The 23,353-nt window shown below is 43.4% G+C and overlaps 1 protein-coding gene across 7 annotated transcripts in view; it reads left to right on the forward strand.

Annotated features, from left to right (window-relative positions):
• Nucleotides 1-2,547: 2,547 nt before the first annotated feature.
• Nucleotides 2,548-23,353, forward strand: part of LOC137383571 (putative tyrosine carboxypeptidase MATCAP2) — a 61,648-nt gene continuing 40,842 nt past the window's right edge. For 2 of the 7 annotated variants that reach the window (XM_068056697.1, XM_068056734.1), the window contains exons 1-2: nucleotides 2,548-2,631; nucleotides 21,418-22,076. In XM_068056697.1, the coding sequence (XP_067912798.1) occupies nucleotides 2,592-2,631; nucleotides 21,418-22,076 (699 nt within the window). In that variant the 5' untranslated portion in view covers nucleotides 2,548-2,591. Of the gene's footprint in view, nucleotides 2,891-21,417; nucleotides 22,077-23,353 lie in introns of all 7 variants that reach the window. The other 5 variants (XM_068056726.1, XM_068056707.1, XM_068056716.1 and 2 more) reach the window with 5 other exon arrangements.

The following is a 23,353-nucleotide window of genomic DNA, read 5'->3' on the forward strand; positions in this document are numbered from 1 at the left end:
AAAAGGTCACGGAGAAAAGGCAAACAATATGTTAATGGTGTGTTGAAAGACAAAGCATTAGTACAGATTAGGTGTGAATACACTGAATATTGAACAGCAGCAAGTGCAAACAAAGAAAGAACAAAGAAAATTACAGCACAGGAACAGGCCCTTCAGCCCTCCAAGCCTCCAAACCTGAAGAAAAACAACCTGAAAAAAACAGTGGGTAAGCAAACTGAACAAACTAAGATGAAATGAAATAAATGCAAAAAAAGATTGTAAAAAATGTAAAAAGGAATGTAAAAAAAAGGAAGAAAAAATAACTAAAAATGGAAGTAAAATGGGGGGCTGTCATGCTCTGAAATTATTGAACTCAATGTTCAGTCCGGCAGGCTGTAGTGTGCCTAATCGGTAGATGAGATGCTGTTCCTCGAGCTTGCGTTGATGTTCACTGGAACACTGCAGCAATCCCAGGACAGAGATGTGAGCATGAGAGCAGGGGGGAGTGTTGAAATGGCAAGCAACCGGAAGCTCAGGGTCCTGCTTGCGGACTGAGCGGAGATGTTCCGCAAAGCGGTCACCCAGTCTGCGCTTGGTCTCCCCAATGTAGAGGAGACCACACTGTGAGCAACAGTATACTACATTGAAAGAAGTACAAGTAAATCGCTGCTTCACCTGAAAGGAGTGTTTGGGGCCTGGGATAGTGAGGAGAGAGGAGGTAACTGGGCAGGTATTACACCTCCTGCGATTGCAGGGGAAGGTGCCTTGGGACGGGGACGAGGTGGTGGGGGTAATGGAGGAGTGGACCAGGGTGTCGCGGAGGGAACGATCCCTTTGGAATGCTGACAGGGGAAGGGAGGGGAAGATGCGACTGGTAGTGGCATCATGCTGGAGGTGGCGAAAATGGCGGAGGATGATCCTTTGGATATGGAGGCTGGTGGGATGAAAAGTGAGGACAAGGGGAACCCTGTCACGGTTCTGGGAGGGAGGGGAAGGGGTGAGGGTAGAGGTGCGTGGAATGGGTCGGACACGGTTGAGGGCCCTGTCAACCACAGTGGGGGGAAATCCTCGGTTGAGGAAAAAGGAGGTCATATCAGAAGTACCGTCATGGAAGGTAGCATCATCAGAGCAGATGCGTCGGAGACGGAGAAACTGGGAGAATGGAATGGAGTCCTTACAGGAGGTAGGGTGTGAAGAAGTGTAGTCGAGGTAGCTGTGGGAGTCAGTGGGCTTATAATGGATATTGGTAGACAACCTATCCCCAGAGATGGAGACAAAGAAGTCGAGGAAGGGAAGGGAAGTGTCAGAGATGGACCATGTAAAGGTGAGAGAAGGGTGGAAATTGGAAGCAAAGTTGATAAAGTTTTCTAGATCGGGGCGGGAGCAGGAAACGGCACCGATACAGTCATCAATGTACCGGAAAAAAAGTTGGGGGAGGGGGCCTGAGTAGGACTGGAACAAAGAATGCTCGACATATCCCACAAAAAGACAGGCATAACTTAGGACCCATGCGAGTACCCATAGCGACACCTTTTACTTGAAGGAAGTGCATGGAGTTGAAGGAGAAGTTGTTCAATGTGAGAACAAGTTCAGCCAGGCGGAGGAGGGTGGTGGTGGATGGGGACTGGTTGGGCCTCTGTTCCAGGAAGAAGCGGAGAGCTTCAGTCTTCAGCCTTCCAATTCTAACACCCATCGTTGGTAATACCAATGATTTATTCACAATTCCCTTAATTTGGATTTTTAAATGTTCACATTTGAAGCAGGAAACTTAAGTATGTAAAAACATAAATTTCCCATGTTAAGTGCATTTTTTTTTTAATCTGCAAATCATGGCATTCACAGGTGTTGGCAACATTAAGCATCCACTGCGTTTTGAACACCTCTGTATAGAGTTTCTGTCTCGGTTACCTGCCAGGCGGATTATTCCAAACATTTACCATTTGAAAAAACAAGTTCTGCTAAAAATGTAGCTTAAATTAAATTTTCCCTGATTTATGCCCTCTGGTCTTAATTATCGCGGTTAGATTGAAGTAATATCTGCATTTACTGTATTTATACTATTTAATATTCTATACACTTAGGTGAGTTTTGCTCCTTTAACCACCTGGACTGTAAAACTGAATTATCTTCTCAGCTCACCCATCCTCTTTACACATAGGATGTCTTGATTCTCTTCTCTGTATCTTCTCCAATGCCCGAGGGCTAGTGCTCTTTAAATCTAATACAATTTAAATATGTTAAAATTACGACGGTGTTCCTTTGAATAGTTCAAAATTATTAGTTGGCAACATTAAAATTTTAAGATTGAAAGTATTCATTGTTCGGATTTGGAGGTGGAGCTAAGGAAGAGTACGTCTGAAGGGTTGATAGTAAACTGTGGTCCGCAAGTAATGAATTTCAAGCATTATATTTTCCATTTTTAAAAAAGTGCTCTGAGTTTGAGGTTGTGTAGCAATTGTAAATTGGTCCCCAAAAGAAATGTTCAATGTGTTCCAAAGTGATTGACGTCACAAAGCACCGAATTATGACGTAATGAGGTTACTTTGGGAACCGTAATTGGGGGCTGGAGAGTGGAACGTGGGAATGACAGGCGGTGAGTCGGCGGGTGCGCCATGGAGGAGTTGGGAGACTGGGGCAGCACGGGCTGTTTAGGTACAGGTTGCAGAATTTAAACCTATTTTAAAAATGCTAGAGTTTCGTGCAAATTATAAGCCTGTGCCTTGTCTTTGATTACAATTGGGCGAGTCAGAGACACTTCCTATATATATTTGTTGCACCGTTCATTTGTTTGGCCCTTTGTGAGTGGAAGGAAAGGACTTAAACGGTTTCGTGTACTACTTCTGGTGGATATATCTTACAATTGCCAGTCACGGGAGGTTACCAGGGATGCTGGAATCAATCCGAGTAACCGGTACGTGTCACTTCCTGTACTGTAGAGAAATGGAGCAAAATATTCAGTTCTTGTTGGTGAGAGATTGAGGTGGGAGATTTTGTGTTTATTCGCTACTTAGATAATTAAAGGAGGAAATCAGAAATCACATCCGTCGCATTGCAGTTACTGATGGTGTGATGGTCGACTTTTATCATTGATTTCAATCACTTCCACTTGTGACACCGTTTTTATCGCTTGATTTTTTTTCATTAGTGACTCTTCGGAGTATTTGTTTACTGAATAGTTTATTTTTCATACAGCCCCAAACTTTGAATACCGTTTGAGAAAAAATGTAATGAAGTACATTGCAGCAAGATTTCCGCCACTCGCAATGCAGCCTGATTTAACCGCAATGGTCAGTTGTCAGCCACATAATAAAGTGGCTCGGTGATTGAGGGTTGGTATTTTAAAGGGGCACTGCCCTAATGAAATATCTCATTTGTTTATTGGCCTACATTGGCTCCCAGTCAAGCAGTGCCTCTTTTTAAAGTACTCTTTTTTTTCAAATTCTTCCGTGGCCTCGCCCCTCCCTATCTTTGTTTATTCCTTCAGCCCCACAACACTCTGAGATATCAGTGCTCTTCTAATTCTGGCCCCTTGAGCATCCCTGATTTTAATTGCTCAACTCCTGGTGGTTGTGCCTTCAGCTGTTTAGGCCCTAAGCTTTGCAATTCCTCCTTAAACCTCTCTGCCTCTCTTTTCTCCTTTAAGATGCTCCTTAAAACGCACTGATTTTACCTATTTTATGTGGCTTGGTGTCAAATTTTGCTTTATAATGCTCCTTGGAATGTTTTATTATGTTAAAAGTGCTTTTTAAATGCAAGTTGTTGCTACTAATTTGCTTTGTCACTTGTGTGCTGTTATAATGTATAATGTTTGGTCTGGGTCTCTGAACAAAATTATTTAAATATAACGTGAGCAAGAAAGTTTCACCCATTCGGTTGTCTCGTCTAAAAATTTTCAAGGGGCACGACCATTTTCACATCCGTTAATCATGTCAGTTTACAATATTGAAATCAATTGTATCGGAACAAAATTATCTATGACTTGGATAAAGAAGCCCAATATTTAATTTTCATTTAGCCTTTCTATGAGAAGCATGAATCATCTGTGGCTAACTAAGGAAGTTAAGGATGGTATCAAATTGAAAGAAAAGGCATACAGTATTTTGAAGAATAGTGGTAAGCCAGAAGATTGGGAAAATTTTAGAAACCAGCAAAGGATGACAAAAAAATGAAGAGGAAGAAAATAGATTGCGAGTAAACTAGCTAGAAATATAAGAACAGGCAGTAAGAGCTTATATAAGTATACAAAAAGGAAGAGTAGCTAAAGGGAACGTTGATCTCTTAGAGGCAGAGACTGGGGAATTAATGACGGGAAACAAAATGACAGAGACTTTAAACAAATATTTTGTATCTACATGGTAGATGACATGCAGGTGGCAAAAGGGAGGGAGGAGCCTATCGCTATCACTCGAGGAAAAGTTCTAGGGCAAGCTAATGGGACCAAAGGCTGACAAGCACCCTGGAGTTGATGGCTTGCATCCTAGGGTCTTAGAAGCGGCTGCAGAGACAGTGGATGCGTTGGTTGTAATCTTCCAAAATTCCCTAGATTCTGGAAAGTTCCCAGTAATTTTCAAAACTGCAATTGTAATGCCCCTATTTAAGAAAGGAGGGAGACAGCAAGGAACTGTAGGCCAGTTGGTTTAACATCTTTCATTGGGAAAATGCTAGAATCCATTGCTAAGGAAGTAGTAGTAAGACATTTTGCAAATCATAATACAATCAAGCAGAATCAACATGGTTTTATGAAAAGGAAAAATTTCAGACCTTTCCTTTTATTCTTCTTCCACCCTTCCCCTTTGACCTACTTAAAACCTATTATTACATTTCTAACTTTTCCCAGTTCTGATGGGTCATCAAACTAAAACATTAACTCTGTTTCTCTCTCCTCAGATGCTGCCAGACCTGCTGAGTATTTATAGCATTTTTCTGTTCTTTTTGAAAAAGAAATAATGTTTGACAAATTTATTTAGAGTTCCTTGGGGATTTATTGAGCAGGGTGCATAAAGGGGGACCAGTAGATGTAGTGTATTTGGATTTCCAAAAGGCATTTGATAAAGTGCCACATAAAAGGTGACTGCACAAGATAACAGCTCATGGTGTTGGGGGTAATATATTAGCATTGATTGAGCATTGGTGAACTAACAGAAAACAGAGTCAGGTTCAATGGGGCACTTTCAGGTTGGCAAACTGTAACTAGTGGAGTACCAGAGGGTTCAGAGCTGGGGCCTAAACTATTTACAATCTGCAGCAATGACTTGGATGAAGGGACTGAGTGTATTGTAGCCAATTTTGCTGATGATATAAAGGTAGGTGGGAAGGCAACTTGTGAGGAGGATGCAAAGGGATATAAAAAGGTTAAATGAGAGGGCAGAAATTTGGCGAATGGAGTATAATATGGGAAAATATGAGGTTATCCACTTTGGAAGAATAGAAAACAAAATATTATTTGAATGGAGAGAGACTACGGAATGCTGCAGTACAGAGGAATCTGGATGTCCTCGTACATGAAGCACAAAAGGTTAGCAGATGGGTAAAGCAGGCAATTAGGAAGGTAAATGGAATGTTGGCCTTTATTGCAAGGGTGATGGAGTATAAAAGTAGGAAAGTCTTGATACAAATATACAGGGCGTTTGGGAGACCACACCTTGAGTACTGTTTTGACCTCATTTAAGGAGGGAGATACATGCATTGGAGGCAGTTCAGAGAAGTTTCACTAGGTTGATGGGATGAAGGCATTATCAGGAAAGGTTGGGCCTATATTCATTGGAATTTAGAAAAATGAGAGGTGATCTTATTGAAACATCATTGATTCTGAGGGGGCTTGGCAGAGTAAATGCTGAGAGGATGTTTTCCCCTTGTGGTGGAATCTAGAACTAGGGGGTAGAGTTTCAGATTAAGGAATCACCCATTTAAGACAGAGATGGGAGGAATTTCTTCTCTTGGAGGGCCATGAATCTTTGGAATTCACTACCCCAGAGAGCTGTGGAGGTTGGGTCATTGAATGTATTCAAGGCTGAGATAGGCAGGTTCTTGCACTATTGTGGGGGGGGGGGGGGGGGTCAAGGGTTATAGACAGAGGTCAGCAACCTTATTTTACCTGAAGAGCCTTTTTAAAAAAAAAAATAAAAAATTGCCTAGGATAAAAACTGCAAGATGAAAAAAATACAGAATGGGGTAAAGGCATTAACATAACTTGAGAGGAAAAAATTGTTTATCAAAAATTTAAGGAACATTATGTGCATATTTACTATTTAAAAAAAAAAGTCATTTGCTTTAACTTCTCTCTGATGCTTAAGAATGACATCAGTTACTAATGAATTGCATGTAATTTCAGACTTGTATATAGGTTGGGCAAAAATCCAGTTTTGTCATCAGGAATAGGTAAAAACCAGTATTTTTTGTTATCAAAGTTGAATCTTAGTGTTACCCAATCTTAAATTTGCCTTTTGGTTTTATCAGCCTTTTCCTGGAGAATCCTGTTGGCACGTTTCTTTAACATAGAATTAAGACAATTTTTTTTCAGTCACTGATTCTTATGATGAAAGAATAGCACATTCAGAATAATTTATCATCTCAACTATCTTCTTTGGCCTCCTTGTCTCTGGAGACAATGGGTAAGCGCCTGAAGGTGGTCAGTAGTTTGTGGAGCAGCGCCTGGAGGGGCTATAAAGGCCAATACTAGAGTGACAGACTCTTCCACAGGTGCTGCAGAAAAAATTGGTTGTCGGGGCTGTTACACAGTTGGCTCTCCCCTTGCGCTTCTGTCTTTTTTTCCTGCCAACTGCTAAGTCTCTTCGACTCGCCACACTTTAGCCCCGCCTTTATGGCTGCCCGCCAGCTCTGGCGATCGCTGGCAACTGACTCCCACGACTTGTGATCAATGTCATAGGACTTCATGTCGCGTTTGCAGATGTCTTTAAAGCGGAGACTTGGACGGCCGGTAGGTCCGATACCAGTGGCGAGCTCGCTGTACAATGTGTACTTGGGGATCCTGCCATCTTCCATGCGGCTCACATGGCCAAGCCATCTTGAGCGCTGCTGGCTCAGTAGTGTGTATAAGCTGGGGATGTTGGCTGCCTCGAGGACTTCTGCGTTGGAGTTGCGGTCCTGCCACCTGATGCCAAGGATTCTCCGGAGGCAGCGAGGATGGAATGAATTGAGATGTCACTCTTGGCTGACATACGTTGTCCAGGCCTTACTGCCGGAGAGCAAGGTACTGAGGACACAGGCTTGATCCACTTGGACTTTTGTGTTCCGTGTCAGTGCACCATTTTCCCACACTCTCTTGGCCAGTCTGGACATAGCAGTGGAAGCGCTTGTTGATTTCTGCATCGAGAGACAGGTTACTGGTGATAGTTGAGCCTAGGTAGGTGAACCCTTGAACCACTTCCAGAGCGTGGTCGCCGATATTGATGGATGGAGCATTTCTGACGTCCTGTCCCATGATGTTCGTTTTCTTGAGGCTGATGGTTAGGCCAAATTTGTTGCAGGCAGCCGCAATCCTGTTGATGAGTCTCTGCAGACACTCTTCAGTGTGAGATGTTAATGCAGCATCTCAACTATATTAGAACAATAATGGTCGCAACCATAAAATCTGTTTTTAAACAAAATGCATTATATATAACCATGGTGTAGCTATACCACGCTAATAGGTTTATTTAGAGCTCAATGATGATTTTTGTTAATATCATTTGAAACTGTATGATACATAATGATTAGCCTTTTATTCCCAAAACAAAAGCACAGCTCTTGCTTCTTTAGAAAGTTAGACAAATCCCCTTTGTGATATTTCTCCTAATATTTATATAATTTAGTAAATTCTAGCATTAAATAATTGTGGATGCTAAATTGCTTAACATCTATGAATTGAATCATGAGATAAACTGTTAACAACTAGGAGATCGTGCTATTCAGAGCAGTTTGAAAGTTTCATTTATCTTTCCAAAACCACAGTTGCAGAGTTACCATATATTTTCTAAAATAATCCCTAAAAATGCTATTTTGAAGCCCGACAGTGTAGAAAGTAAATTTTTGATTTAAGCTAATGACTAACTCAATAAGGAAAATTGTGTTTCCGTCTAGTTCCTTGATTTGCCATTTTCTTGAGTTAATTTTTTAAAGGCTTTTTTCATGATAATGCGATCCAAGTGGAAAAGATTGGGAGTTGCAAATGAGATGTTAGAGCCCCATGCAGCTCTCGAGCTGCAGTTTGCAGACCTATGGTTATGGAGAACAGGCAGGAAAGTGGGGTTGAGACCAAGAGAAGTTTAACCACAATCTTATCAAATGACAGAGCAGACTCGAGGGGCCGTTATGGCCTACTCCTAATCCTATTTCCTATGTTTTCTGTTCTTCTCAAGTGAGAAGAAAGGTGCTGAGGTCATTTGTAACACCTACCACTGCCCTGCTTAGGATAAGCTTACTTGATAGTATCTTTGTAATAGCTGATGCTCAGGTGAGTTCCTTCAGCTGGTAGGTATAGCTCAATGATGTATTTTAAAAAAAAAATAAGCTGTCCAGTTGGGAAACACTGCAAGAAGGTCTAAATATACTAGCAAGATGGGCAAATAGTTGGTAGATGCAGTTCAATGTAGAAAAAATGTGAAGTAATCATTCTGCAAGTCAGAATAGGTAAAGGAAATATACTTTTAATGTAAGGATTTAAATGGTAGAGGTGTAAAGGAACATTAGGTTGTACTTGGGTAAATTAAAAGTGTAGATAAGGCCATCGACAGGCAAATAAATTATGTTTTGTGTGCAGCGGCATAGAATGCAAGATCAAGGTGGTAATGAACTTGTGCAAGATCTCAGTTGGAAGTAGTATGTGCACATTTGGGAGCTGCATTATAAGAATATAAAAGCAATAGAGATGGTGCAATGGAAATTCACTAAGCTGTTACCAAAGATGAGAAGTTAGTCATTAAAACATTGGAGCTTTTGTCATCAGAGCTGGCAAGGTTTAAGGGGGCAGAGATCTTGAAGATTATGAAAAGTCATGACTGATTAGGAACTGTTATTGAAGCAGAACCCCTATATATTTTAAAAATAAATTAGCTGGTTTTTTGAAGGAGTAATATTAAAAAGTAATGGTAGCGACTGTGAGAGTGAGATTATCTAGCTCATGTGGCGTACACTTGGGCTGAATGCCCTGTTTGTGCTGTAGCATTCTGACTCTAAAAGGTCACATGGATTTTGTAAATAATCCAGTCAAAATAGAAGACAATTAATAGCTATACCTTGCCTTATCATAGTGTTTTTAAAGTATTTATATATAAGGACTTGCGATGAGCTGGACTTGCAAAACCAAAACAAGCATATAAAAAGATAGTTTCGTGCATCTAGAGTGGTGAAATTTTTAACTGAAATGATCACTAAAGTATGAGCAAAAGAAATAAAAACAAAGTGCTGGAAATACTCAGCAGTTCTGGCAGCATCTGTGGAGAAAGAAACAGTTGATATTTCGAGTCGGATATGACTCTTCAAACCGAAGTAAGGTAGAAATGAAACAAAAACAAGAAATGCTGGAATCACTCAGCAGGTCTGGCAGCATCTGTGGAAAGAGAAGCAGAGTTAACGTTTCGGGTCAGTGACCTGAAACGTTAACTCTGCTTCTCTTTCCACAGATGCTGCCAGACCTGCTGAGTGATTCCAGCATTTCTTGTTTTTGTTTCAGATTTCCAGCATCCGCAGTATTTTGCTTTTATTAAGGTAGAAATGAGATGGGTTTTATGCCGTTGAAAGGGGGAGGAAGGAAAAAAGGGATGACCAGTCAGTCGAACCTTGGGCGGTGGGTAAATTGTTACAACCTAGTCTGAAAGACAGGATAAACTGTCACTTAGGCACAGATTAATCAGGGATAGTCAGCATGGATTTGTTAAGGGAAGGTCATATCTTACTAACTTAATTGGGGTTTTTGAGGAAGTAACAAGAAGGATTGATGAGTGTAGTGCAGTGGATGTGGTCCACATGGACTTTAGTAAGGCATTTGACAAGATCCCACATGGCAGACTGGTCAGTAAAATGAAAGCCCATGGGATACAGGAGAATGTGGCAGATTGGATCCAGAATTGGCTCAGGCTCAGGAAACAAAGGGTAGTAGTCGATGGATGTTTTTGTGAATGGAAAGCTGTTTCCAGTGGTGTGCCACAGGGCTCAGTGTTGGGTCCCTTGCTGTTTGTGGTATATATTAATGATTTGGACTTAAATGTGGGAGGCATGATTGGGAAATTTGCTGATAACACAAAAATTGGCCATGCAGTTGATAGTGAAGAGGATAGCCATAGACTCCAGAAAGATATCAATGGTTTGGTTGAATGGGCAGACAAGTGGCAAATGGAATTCAATCCAGAAAAGTGTGAGGTAATGCACTTGGGGAGGGCAAATAAGGCAAAGGAATGCACAATAAACGGGAGGATACTGAGAGGGGTAGAAGAAGTGAGAGACCTTGGAGTGCATGTCCACAGGTCCCTGAAGGTGGCAGGACAGATAGAGTGGTGAAGGCATATGGAATGCTTTCCTTTCTTGGCTGAGGTATAGAATTCAAAAGCAGGAATGTAATGCTGGAACTGTATAAAACGCTAGATCGTCCACATTTGGAGTATTGCATACAGTCTGGTCACCACATTACAGAAAGGGCATAATTTCTCTGGAGAGAGTACAGAGAAGATTTACAAGAATATTGCCAGGGCTCGAAAGTTGCAGCTATGAGGAAAGATTGGATGGGCTAGAATTGTTTTCCTTGAAACAGAGGAGGCTGAGGGATGACTTGATAGAGGTGTACAAAATTATGAGGGGCCTAGATAGAATAGACAGGAAGGACCTGTTTTCCCTAGCGGAGAGGTCAATTACCAGGGGGCACAGATTTAAGGTGATTGGTAGAGGATTAGAGGGGACAGGAGGACAAACCTTTTCACCCAGAGGGTGGTGGGTGTATGGAATTCACTGCCAGGAATGGTGGTGGAGGCAGAAACCCTCAATTCTTTGAAAAGGTAGCTGGACATGCACCTGAAGTGTTGTAACCGGCAAGGCTATGGACCAGGTACTGGAAGGTGGAATTAGATTGGGCAGCTTTTTTTTTTTGCCGGCCGGCACGGACACGACTGGCTGAATGGCCTCCTTCTGTGCTGTAATTGTTCTATGGGTCTGTGATAGGGTAGAGGGCAGCAGAGATTAAATGACAAAGCTGTCATGGAACAAAAGGCAAAGGATGTGGTAATACTTGTAGTAAAAGACAAAGCATTTGCCCAGCAAGAGCGCTAATGGCAGAATAATGAACAGCTGTGTCCGAAAGCAAAAACATGAAAAACAAGTTTAAGAACGGTACATTTTTTTAACACTATCAAAATGGGGGTCATGGTCTGAAATTGTTGAACTCAAATGTTGAGTCCAGAAGGCTGTAAAGTGCCTTGCTTTGAGTTTTACTGGAACACTGCAGCAAGCTGAGGACAGAAATATGGGAGTGAGAGCAATCCAAAAGAATGTATGTTGACCTACTTAATCAGTCTGCAGTTTAATTATTTAGTGGATTGGTAAAATAGTTGACTGTGTCTGTTGTATGCAGTCTGTTCCACACTGATGACTAAGAGGATCACTGCCTCTGCTTAATATATCTTCTTTCTTCTGTACACTTGAAAAAGGCACTTCATGAATCTCCTCACAATGCCTGTTATGCCAGCTGTGTCTATCTTATAATTATTCATTACTTTTCCAGTTTTGATGTCTTTATCTGAATACTCCTTAATTAAACACTACAGTTTTCTTTCTTTCTATTTCAAATTTGTCTAGGTTTCTTGAGCCTTCCCAACCCCTACACTCCTATTCATGCTGGGGGTTGATTCCAAGGGGACTGAAAGGCCTTTGGTATCTCACCCAACTGACCGTTCCTGGGTAGTTTGTGTTAGCAAGCTATTCTACCTATCATTGGGGTATCACAGCTACACATAATCATGCTCCCACCTGACCTCCGCATACTTGCATTTTCCAACAAGGGTCACTGGTTGGCAGTCAGGAGTGGGAACCATGGCTGTTAATAGCTGTGCTCTACTCTACCCCACTCTCCAGCTGGGATTAACTCACCCAGCATAAACCTCTGGCCAGGTGGCTCAGTATCACATTGGCTGATGGGTTTACCTATTCAGCAACCGGGTCAAAATGCTTTAGTTTTTTTGCTGCATTTCTTTCTCGTCTCCTACAAGATGTGGCTGACAATGACCAGATGATAGCCAGCTAGCTTTGACCAGAAGGTCATTAAATCAGGCTTGCAGTGCTGCCTCTGAACCAAGGTATTTTAGCCAGCAGCTTTCCAAGGATTGATGTTGCATTGTATCCCCAATGTTCACACTGGGGAGCAGTTGCTCCTCCTAAATTGATGCCTATGAAAAGGGAAGCAGTGGCATAGTGGTAATCTGGACTAGCAATCTAGAGGCTGAGGCTAATGCTGTGAGGGCACTGGTTCACATCCCACCATGGCAACTGGTGGAATTTAAATTCAATTAATCTGGAATTACAAAAGCTAGTCACAGTAACCAATGTTGATTGTCGTAAAAACCCATCTGGTTCACTAATGTCCTGTTTAGGGAAGGAAATCTGGCCTACATGTGACTCCAGAAGCACAGTAATGTGGTTAACTCTTAAATGCCCTCTGAAATGGCCTAGCAAGCCACTCCGTTGTACCAAACCACTGGAAAAGGTCCAAAAAGGAATGAAACAGGATGGACCACTCCGCATCGACCTAGGCACTGGAAACGACAAAGGTACACCCAGCCCTGTCGACCCTGCACAGTCCTCCTTACTAACACTTGGGAGCTTGTGCCAAATTGGGAGAGCTGTCCCACAGACTAGTCAAGCAACAGCCTGACATTGTTTGTAAGGCGAGTATGACAATGGCCCAGATGCCACCATCACCATCCTTGGATATGTCCTGTCCCACTGGCAGGACAGACCCACCAGAGGTGGCAGCACAGTGGTAGACAGTCGGGAGGGAGTTGCCCTGGGAGTCCTCAACATTGACTCTGGATCCCATGAAATCTTGTGGCATCAGGTCAAACATGGGCACTGAAACCTCCTGATTACTACCTTTTGCCTACTCCCCCTCCGCTGACAAATCAGTACTCCTCAATGTTGAACACCACTCAGAAGAAACACTGAGCATAGAATGTACTCTGGGTGGGGGACTTCAATGTCCATCAGCAAGAGTGGCTCGGTAACGCCAGTATTGACCAAACTGGCCGTGTTTAAAAGACATAGCTGCTAGACGGGTCTACGGCAGGTGGTGAGGGAGCCAACAAGAGGGAAAAATCTATTTGACCTCATCCTCACCAATCTACCTGTCATAGATACAACTGTCCATGAGAGTATTGGTAGGAGCGATCACCGCACAGTCCTTGTGGAGACAAAGTCCCATCTTCGCATTGAGGATACCCTGCATCATGTTGTGCGGCACTACCACCATGCTAGATTTTGAACAGATCTAGCAACTCGACTGGGCATCTGAGGCGCTGTGCACCATCAGCAGCAGCAGAATTGTATTCAATCTGCAACCTCATGGCCTGGCATATCTCCCATTCTACCATTACCATCAAGCTGGGGGATCAACCCCTGGTTCAATAAAGAGTGCAGGAGGGCATGCGAGGAACAGCACCAGGAATACCTTTAAAAATGAGGTGTCAGCCTGGTGAAGCTACAACACAGGAATACATGCAAGCCAAACAGCAGAAGCAGCAGGCAATAGACAGAGCTAAGCGATCCCACAACCAACGGATCAGATTTAAACTCTGCAGTCATGTCACATCCAGTCATGAATGGTGGTGGACAATTAATCAACTAACAGGAGGAGGAGGAGGCTCCACAAATATCCACATCCTCAATGGGGGAGCTCAGCACATCAGTGCAAAAGACGAGGCTGAAGCATTTGAAACCATCTTTAGCCAGAAGTGCCAAGTGAATGATCCATCTCAGCCTCCGAGTGAGGTCCCCACCATCATGGATGTCAGTCTTCAGCCAATTTGATTCTCTCCATGTGATATCAAGAAATGGCTGAAAGCACTGGATACTGCAAAGGTTATGGGTCCTGGCAACATTACGACAATAGTACTGAAGAATTATGCTCCAGAACTGGAGGCGCCCCTAGCCGAACTATTCTAGTACAACTACAATGCCGGCATCTACCTGACTGTGGAAAATTGCCCAGGTATGTCCTGTACATAAATAAAAAAAAAAAAAGGATAAATCCAACCCAGCCAATTACTGCCCATCAGTCTACTCTCCATCAGCAAAGTGATGGAAGGTGTCATCAACAGTTCTGTCAAATGGCTTTTACTCAGCAATAATCCGCTCAGTCATGCTCAGTTTTGGTTCCGCCAGGGCCACTCAACTCCTGACTTCAATACAGCCTTTGTCCAAACGCGGACAACAGAGGTGATGTGAGAGTGACTGCCCTTCACATCAAGCCAGCATTTGACTGAGTGTGGCATCAAATAACCTTAGCAAAATTGAAGTCCATGGGAATCTGGGGGGTGGGGGGGAGAGAAACTCTCCACTAGTTAGTCATACTGAGCACAAAGGAAGATGGTTGTGGTTGTTGGAGGGCAACCATCTCAGTCCCAGGACATCACTGCAGTAGTTCCTCAGGGTAATGTCCTAGGCCCAACCATCTTCATCTGCTTCATCAATGACCTTCCTTCAATCATAAGGTCAGAAGTGAGGATGTTCGTTGATGATTGCACAATGTTCAGCACCATTTGCGACTCCTCAGATGCTGTATTTCTACACTGACTGCTTCAGTAAGACCTGGATCACATTCAAGTTTGGGCTAATAAGTGGCAAGTTACATTCGTGCCAGGCAATGACCGTCTCAAACAAGAGAGAATCCAACCATCTCCCCTTGACATTCAATGTCATTACTTTTGCTGAATCCCCCACTATCAATAACCTGGGGGTTATCATTGACCAGAAACTGAACTGGAGTAGCCATATAAATACTGTGGCTACAAGAGCAGGTCAGAGGCTGGGAATTCTGCAGTGAGTAACTCACCTCCTGACTCCTCCAAGCCGGTCCACTATCTATATGGTACAAGTCAGGGGTGTGATAGGATACTCTCCACTTGCCTGGATGAGTGTAATCAACAACAGAAGCTTGACATTAGCCAGGACAAAGCAGCCTGCTTGACTGGCACCCCATCTACCACTTTCATCATTGACTGCCTCCACTACTGACTCACAGTGACAGCATTGTGTACCATCTACAAGATGAACTTCAACAACTCACCAAAGCTCCTTCAACAGCACCATTCAAACCTGTGACCTCTACCACCTAGAAGGACAAGGGCAGCAGATGGGTGGGAACACCCCCACCTGCAAGTTCCCTTTAAAGCCACTTACCATCCTGGCATGGAACTATATCGCTGTTCCTTCACTGTCACTGGGTCAAAATCTGGGAACTTTTTTCCTAACAGCACTGTGGGTGCACCTACACTACGTGGACATCAACAGTTCAAGAAGGCAGCTCACCATCACCTTCTCTAGGGCAATTAGGGATGAGCAATAAATGCTGGCCTAGCCAGCGACGCCCTCATCCCATAAAAGAATTAAAACAAAAATAAGAGTGCACAAGCTGAAGATTGTAGTCATCCATTTCCCAGTGGCCTTTGAGCAGGGAGCCAGGTCTAAATCACAGGCCATTTGAAAGGTGAAGTTCAACCATCTCTTCACTAATATAGAAGGGGTGACTATTTCATTTGAAATTACTTCCTTAATGATCAGTGTCTTCTTGGTTGCTTCTCTTGTTATTACACAACTTTGAGGACAACCTAGAAAATGTTTCAACAATAACTTGCACTTGCATGACATCTTTTTTAATGTCATAAATGTGTTGCCAGGACTAACAGACAAAACTTTTCACTGAGCCACGGAAGGAGGTATTAGGACAAAAGCTTGATCAAAGAGGTAGGATTTAATTCCAGAGTTTAGGGTCTGGATGGCCGAAGGCACATGCCAGTGATGGAGCAAAGAAAATGGCGCAGTGGTTAGCACCGCAGCCTCACCGCTCCAGCGACCCGGGTTCAATTCTGGGTACTGCCTGTGCGGAGTTTGCAAGTTCTCCGTGTCTGCGTGGGTTTCCTCCGGGTGCTCCGGTGTTCTCCCACATGCCAAAGACTTGCAGGTTGATAGGTAAATTGGCTATTATAAATTTCCTCTAGTATAGGTAGGTGGTAGGGAAATGTAGGGACAGGTGGGTATGTGGTAGGAATATGGGAATAGTGTAGGATTAGTATAAATGGGTGGTTGATGGTCGGCACAGACTCGGTGGGCCGAAGGGCCTGTTTCAGTGCTGTATCTCTGAACTAAAACTAAACTAAAATCAGGGAGGCATGAGAGGGCAGAATTGGAGAACTGCAGGTATCTTGGAAGATTGTAAGGCTGGAGGAGGTTGCAGGGATGAATCGGGGTGAGGCCATGGAGGGATTTGAACACCAGAATGACAATTTTAAAATTGAGGGGTTGCCAGACAGAGAGCCAATTTTAGGTCATTGAGCACAGGGATGATGGTTCCCTCCTCATCTCAGCCATGCTAGCTTGGTGCATTTTGTTACTTGCGGTTAGGTGGGTATGGGTAGATCTAGAGAAAACGTTAATTCTGCACTTTGATAAAAGTAAAATACTGCCGATGCTGGAAATCTGAAATAAAAACAAGAAATGTTGGAAATACTCAGCAGATCTGGCAGCATCTGTGGAGAGAGAAGCAGAGTTAACTTTTCAGGTCAGTGACCCTTCATTAGAACTGGCAAAGGTTAGAAATTTAATAGATTTTAAGCTAATAAAGCGGGGGTGGGGCAAGAGATAACAAAAAAGTAAAGGTATTGTTGGGACAGGGTCAGATTGGCCCCCTTCATGCATAGTTCTTACTTCCATTTTTGTCAACATTATCAAACTCTGGTGCTCAGAAGCAGGAAGTCTCAAAAGGTGGAATTTGGATGAAGTATTTATTAATGTGTGAGCTTGTTGTCCACAGTATCTGTTTCTGCGGCAGTCTTGGGTATGTTGCCACTTTCCATGCTGCCTCAGTGGTTGGTTAGAAATGGGTAAAAATCTAACCCTTATGTTTACTTTCCACTGTGGTCTTGGTATATGGCTGTTTTCCATGGTCGTGGAGTGGCTATGCATCCATCCTGTTCCCAAATGATCTAGTTGTGGATACAAATGTAGTTCTGGAGCAGATTGTTGCTAGATGTGTTCAGTTCTCTTGGAGGTTCAATAGTCCATTTGCTTTCAGTGTCTCAAGTGCTGGAATATGTCTGAGAACCTAGACAGCGACAGAGGAATTCTCTCTTGTACTGACCTTGTTTACTTGAACTTCTTGAATTCTGAAGTTCAAATTTATCTGAATGTTCATCCTTGATGATCAAAATAAATCAACTGTAGAGTCCACACCCCAGAATTTGATGATTAAGGAAAGTTTCTTTCATAAAATTCTGGGAAATTTTCAAAACAATGTCAGCAAGTGTTCCAATAACAACATATAAATCAATCATAGAGAATAACTGACCAGAAGGTCATGGAGCAAAGGCAAATGGTATGTTAATGATGTGTTGAAAGACACAGCATTAGTGCAGAGAGGGTGTTAATGGACAGAAAAATGAACAGCCCTGGCCCAAAGCACAAACATGAAAAAAACAGTGGGCAGGCACATAAGAAAAATGAATGATGAAAAAAACTAAAATAAAATAAAAGTAAAATAATAACTGAAAATTAAAAAGGGGGGCCCGTCATGCTCTGAAATGATTGAACTCAATGTTGAGTCCGGCAGGCTGTAGCGTGCCTAATCGGTAAATGAGATGCTGTTCCTCGAGCTTGTGTTGATGTTCACTGGAATACTGCAGCAAGCCCAGGACAGAGATGTGGGCATGAGTGCAGGGGTGTGTGTTGAAATGGCAAGCAACCAGAAGCTCAGGGTTATGCTTTCGGACTGAACAGAGGTGTTCCACAAAGTGGTCACACAATCAGCATTTGGTCTCCCCAGTGTAAAGGAGACCACATTGTGAGCAGCGAATACAGTATACTAAATTGAAAGAAGTACAAGTAAATCACTGCTTCACCTGAAAGGAGTGTTTGGGGCGTTGGGTAGTGAGGAGAGCGGAGGTAAAAGATCAGGTATTGCATCTTGAGAATTCACAGGAAGGTGCTGTGGGAAGGGGACGAGGTGTTGGAGGGTAATGGAGGAGTGGACCAGGGTGCCTCAGAGAATGATCCCTTCACAATGCTACAGGGGAGGGGAGGGGCAGATACATTTGGTAGTGGCATCACGTTGGATGTGGCGGAAATGGCAGCGGATGATCCTTTGGATGTGGAAGCTGGTGGGGTGGAAAGTGAGGACAAGGGGAACCCTGTTGTGGTTCTGGGAGGGAGTTTCATTTCATCCTTTGTCTTATCCGACGCATTAACAAAAAAACTTTTTTTCTTCCTTTTTCAGTCGTTAAGGAACGCAAGCTCCAGCAGCTGATGGGGACTAATGCCCCTCCAGATCCTCCTTCCCCTTCACTTCCCTCTGATCCCATCCCTTCTGATCTGACCCCTTGCCGTGTATTCACAATACCCTCTGACCTTCCCCCCTCTGACGCTGAACGTTCTGTACTCAGCAAAGGACTCAGTTTTATCCCCTTACGCTCCCACCTCAGTGTATTTCGCACTTTGCATGACGTTGAGCTCTTCTTCCGTCGCCTTCACCTCCGGGTTTCCTTCTTTGACCACGGGTCTCCCCCACCACCCCCCCCATGACCAACAGACCCATTCACCTGCCTCCAGCGTTCTCCCTTGACTTGGAGCCGTCCCTCTGGCCGATTTAACCACTCTTGATATTTTCATTGAAAACTGTCAGCGAGACATCAGCTGTCTCAATTTCTCTGCCTCCCTTTGAACTTGCTGCACTCTGTTCTCTCAGGTCTAAACCCAACATTGTCATCAAACCTGCAGACAAGGGTGGTGCTGTTGTTGTCTGGTATACCGACCTCTACCTTGCAGAGTCTCAGCGCCAACTGTCGGACACTTCTTCCTACCTCCCCCTGGACCATGACCCCACCACCGAACATCAAGCGACTGTCCAAAGGACTGTCACTGACCTCATCTCCTCTGGAGATCTTCCCTCTATAGCTTCCAACCTCATAGTCCCGGAACCCTGGACAGCCCGCTTCTACCTCCTTCCTAAAATCCACAAACAGGACTGTCCTGGCAGACCCATTGTCTCGGCCTGTTCCTGCCCCACTGAAATTATTTCTTCTATCTTAACTCTATCTTTTCTCCCCTGATCCAGTCTCTTCCCACCTACATCCGTGACTCTTCTGACACCCTACGTCATTTTGGCAATTTCCAGATTCCTGGCCCCAACTGCCGTCTCTTCACTATGGATGTCCAATATCTCTACACCTCCATCCCCCACCAGGACTGTTTGAGGGCTCTCTGCTTCTTCCTTGAACAAAGCCCCAACCAGTGCCCATCCACTACCACCCTCCTCCACTTGGCTGAACTTGTTCTCACATTGAACAACTTCTTCAACATGGGTCCTAGTTATGCCTGTCTTTTTGTGGGATATGTCAAACATTCCTTGTTCTAGTCCGACTCAGGCCCCCTCCCCGAACTCTTTTTCTAGTGCATTGATGACTGTATCGTTGCCTGCTCCTGCCCCGAACTAGAAAACTTTATCAACTTTGATTCCAATTTCCACCCTTCTCTCATCTTTACGTGGTCCATCTCCAACACTTCCCTTCCTCGACTTCTCTGTCTCCATCTCTGGGGATAGGCTGTCTACTAATCATTTTAAGCCCACCGACTCCCACAGCTACCTTGATTACACTTCTTCACACCCTGCCTCCTTTAAGGACTCCATTCCATTCTCTCAGTTTCTCCATCTCTGGTGCAACCTTCCACGACAGTGCTTCTGATATGTCTTCCTGTTTCCTCAACCGAGGATTCTTCCCCACTGTGGTTGACTGGGCTCTCAACCGTGTCCGGTCCATTTCTCACACCTCTACTCTCGTCCCTTCCTCTCCCTCCCAGAACCATAACAGGGTTCCCCTTGTCCTCACTTTCCACCCCACCAGCCTCCACATCCAAAGGATCATCCTCCACCATTTCTGCCATGTCCAACGTGATGTCGCTACCAAATGCATCTTCTCCTCCCATCCCCTGTCAGCATTCCGAAGGGATCATTCCCTCCCTGATTCCCTGGTCCACTCCTCCATTACCCCCACCACCTCGTCCCCTTCCCACGGCACTTTCCTGTGCAATTGCAGGAGATGTAATACCTGATCTTTTACCTCCTCGCTCCTCACTATCCTAGGCCCCAAACAGTCCTTTCAGGTGAAGCAGCAATTTACTTGTACTTTCAATTTATTAGACTGTATTTGCTGCTCACAATGTGGTCTCCTCTACACTGGGGAGACTAAATGCAGATTGTGAGACCGCTTTGTGGAACACCTCCGCTCAGTCTGAAAGCATAACCCTGAGCTTCTGGTTGCTTGCCATTTCAACACACACCCCTGCGCTCATGCCCACATCTCTGTCCTGGGCTTGCTGCAGTGTGCCAGTGAACAACAACGTAAGCTCGAGGAACAGCATCTCATTTACCGATTAGGCACGCTACAGCCTGCCAGACTCAACATTGAGTTCAATCATTTCAGAGCATGACGGGCCCCCCTTTTTAATTTTCAGTTTTTTTACTTTTATTTTATTTTAGTTTTTTTCATCATTCATTTTTCTTATGTGCCTGCCCACTGTTTTTTTCATGTTTGTGCTTTGGGCCAGGGCTGTTCATTTTTCTGTCCATTAACACCCTCTCTGCACTAATGCTGTGTCTTTCAACACATCATTAACATACCATTTGCCTTTGCTCCATGACCTTCTGGTCAGTTATTCTCTGTGACCTTGTCCTATCAACACCTCTTTTGTTATCTCTTGCCCCACCCTGCTTTATTTGCTTAAAACCTATTACTTTTCTAACATTTGCTAGTTCTGATAAAGGGTCACTGACCCAAAACGTTAACTCTACACTCTCCACAGATGCTGCCGGACTGCTGAGTATTTTCAACATTTCTTGTTTTTATTTTAGTTCTGCACTTAACTTGGTGCTGAAATTACTAAGACCGTTGAGCCTATTTTTCATTTAAAATATTGGCAATCTCTCTTCGGAAAGAACTGTTTTCAAACACTTTTAGACTATTAGCTACTTTTGAAAAGATTCAGTTTATTATTCTATGCAATTGAAGGAGGGAACTGGCATTGTCGTGCTTGCCCTTTTCCCATTGTATTTCAGCCAGTTGATCATTAAGCTGTTTGTGTCTTGTTAGTTTGAAGAGTTGCATGATATGCATGGCTTATCTGGAAGTGGTCTGCAAATGAGGGAAAACTTCATGCAAAGTTAATTTGAACCTTCCTGTTGTCCAATCCTTGCAGAAAAGCTTCGTTGGCCAGAGTTGGAACTGGCCAAGAAATCAGTTCTGTTGAATCCCAGTGAGAAAAACGATGTGAACCAAGCAGGTCTCCAGCAAGTGTCTGTCAGCATCTTGAAAGAAATATTTACAGGAAGCAATGGCTACAATGTCTTGCCATCAAAGGGAGAGAAGAAACGTTTATCCTGCAGCCTTCACAAAAAACATCGAAAGTCTGCCAAACCGTCAGCTCTGTTGCGGTACAAGGAACGCCGATCCCCCAGCCCCTCTGTGCCACAGGTTGACAGCGAGTGGTGTCTTGGAAGCAGGCATACTCCATTGCTCATGGGAAGCTTAGTTGCTAGCGGTTCAAAATTCCCCGTCAGCATATCTGTGGTAGGAAGTGGAATAGGTCTGTCCCAAAGACCGAAAGGTAAAATAAAAAGGCTTTACTTCTCAAGCCTTCAGAAGTCCAGTTTGCCGGTTGGACAAGGGAAAGACGGTGAAAGCTCCACTCGTAGACTCTGCATCCTGACTGCCGTCAAACCGTCAAATGTGGAGAAGGAGAAGGTCAGGTTTTTCAAGTCTGAATTCACTTACAATCCACAATTTGAATATGCTAATCCTGCTTTGCCCAATGTGTTAGCAAGACACAGTATCGCTTCAGAGAAGTTTCTTCTGCAGGTACAGTCATGCTGAATTCATCTGGTATTAAAGCTGTGTTTTAACAAAAGAAAGAAGTAGATTTTTCTCACTGTTTATATGTCTGTATTAAAGCTGATTGGAGGAACTTTTAGCAGCACTGTCAATTTGTGTTCTGTTGAATGAATGCACAAATCTGTATTTACACACATCCCTATTTACTGTTGTAAGGAGATGGATAAAAGCTGTGATTTCAAGGGACCTTGTTCCTATCTTGTGTAAGGGCAAGATTTTCTCTCTTTAAAAAAAGACTTGCATTTATATAGCATTTTACATAATGTCTCAATATAGCACTTTACAACCAATAAAGTTCTTCTGAAGTGTCACTGTTGTGATGAAGGAACATGACAGCCAATCTGCACACAGCAAGGGGCCTCGGTTCAACATCTTGTATGCAAAGGACAGTACCTCCATCAGTGCTGCACTCCCTCAGTATTGTGCTGAAGTGTCGGTTGAGATTATGTGCTCAAGTCTCTGGAGTGGGATTTGAACGCACAACCATCTGTCTTAGAGGCCAGCTGAGCCATGGGTGATGCAATTTTACTTATCGGCAGCAAAAATTTACAGTTTTGATATCCATGTCAAACAGCAGAACCTTTCCGACCATTATTCTTTTTAAAAATTGAAGATGCATGTTAATATCATTTCCATGGGGCCTTCTCTAGATTTTGCAATGCAAAATGGAGACTCTTTTTCTGAAAAGCAGGTGTTGGTCTCCCTCTACCTTCTGGGACAACTTTTGGGAAGATTCCAGAGAGAGAGGATCCTCCACTGAACATACTTTGGATCAAGGTACTCTTGCAGATGTGGAGAGTGCTTTGGAGAAGGACTTCTGCTTTCTGCATCAGACAAAGCAAACCCTGCATGTCCCCATGTCAGAGCAAAAAGCATAATGTGACTTTATGCTTTAATTTGGGGAAATACCTTTTGTCTCCATGTTTTAAATTTTATTTTTTAACTTACTGGGCCTGGAGTTTATTATAAGGATAAACCATGGCTTTAGCAGAAAAGGATCATTTATTATATACTAGAGAAATCCAGCCTAGAATTAAACAACCTCTACTGTTCATTTACTATTTAGAAGTGCTTTAACAAAAAAAGAAAACTTCTGACTCCTTTTATTAGAAGAAAAGGCTTCTGCTATACAAACCCCTTAAAACTTTTAAGGGTTCTTAGGGTTGGCTGAGGCATTGAGGTTTGTTGAGGCCTTGTAGATGTCTCAGTGCTGATGGGTACTTTGGTCACATGTGTCCTTGTCG

This window comes from Heterodontus francisci, chromosome 2 (assembly GCF_036365525.1).
Source record: "Heterodontus francisci isolate sHetFra1 chromosome 2, sHetFra1.hap1, whole genome shotgun sequence".
Classification (NCBI taxonomy): domain Eukaryota; kingdom Metazoa; phylum Chordata; class Chondrichthyes; order Heterodontiformes; family Heterodontidae; genus Heterodontus; species Heterodontus francisci.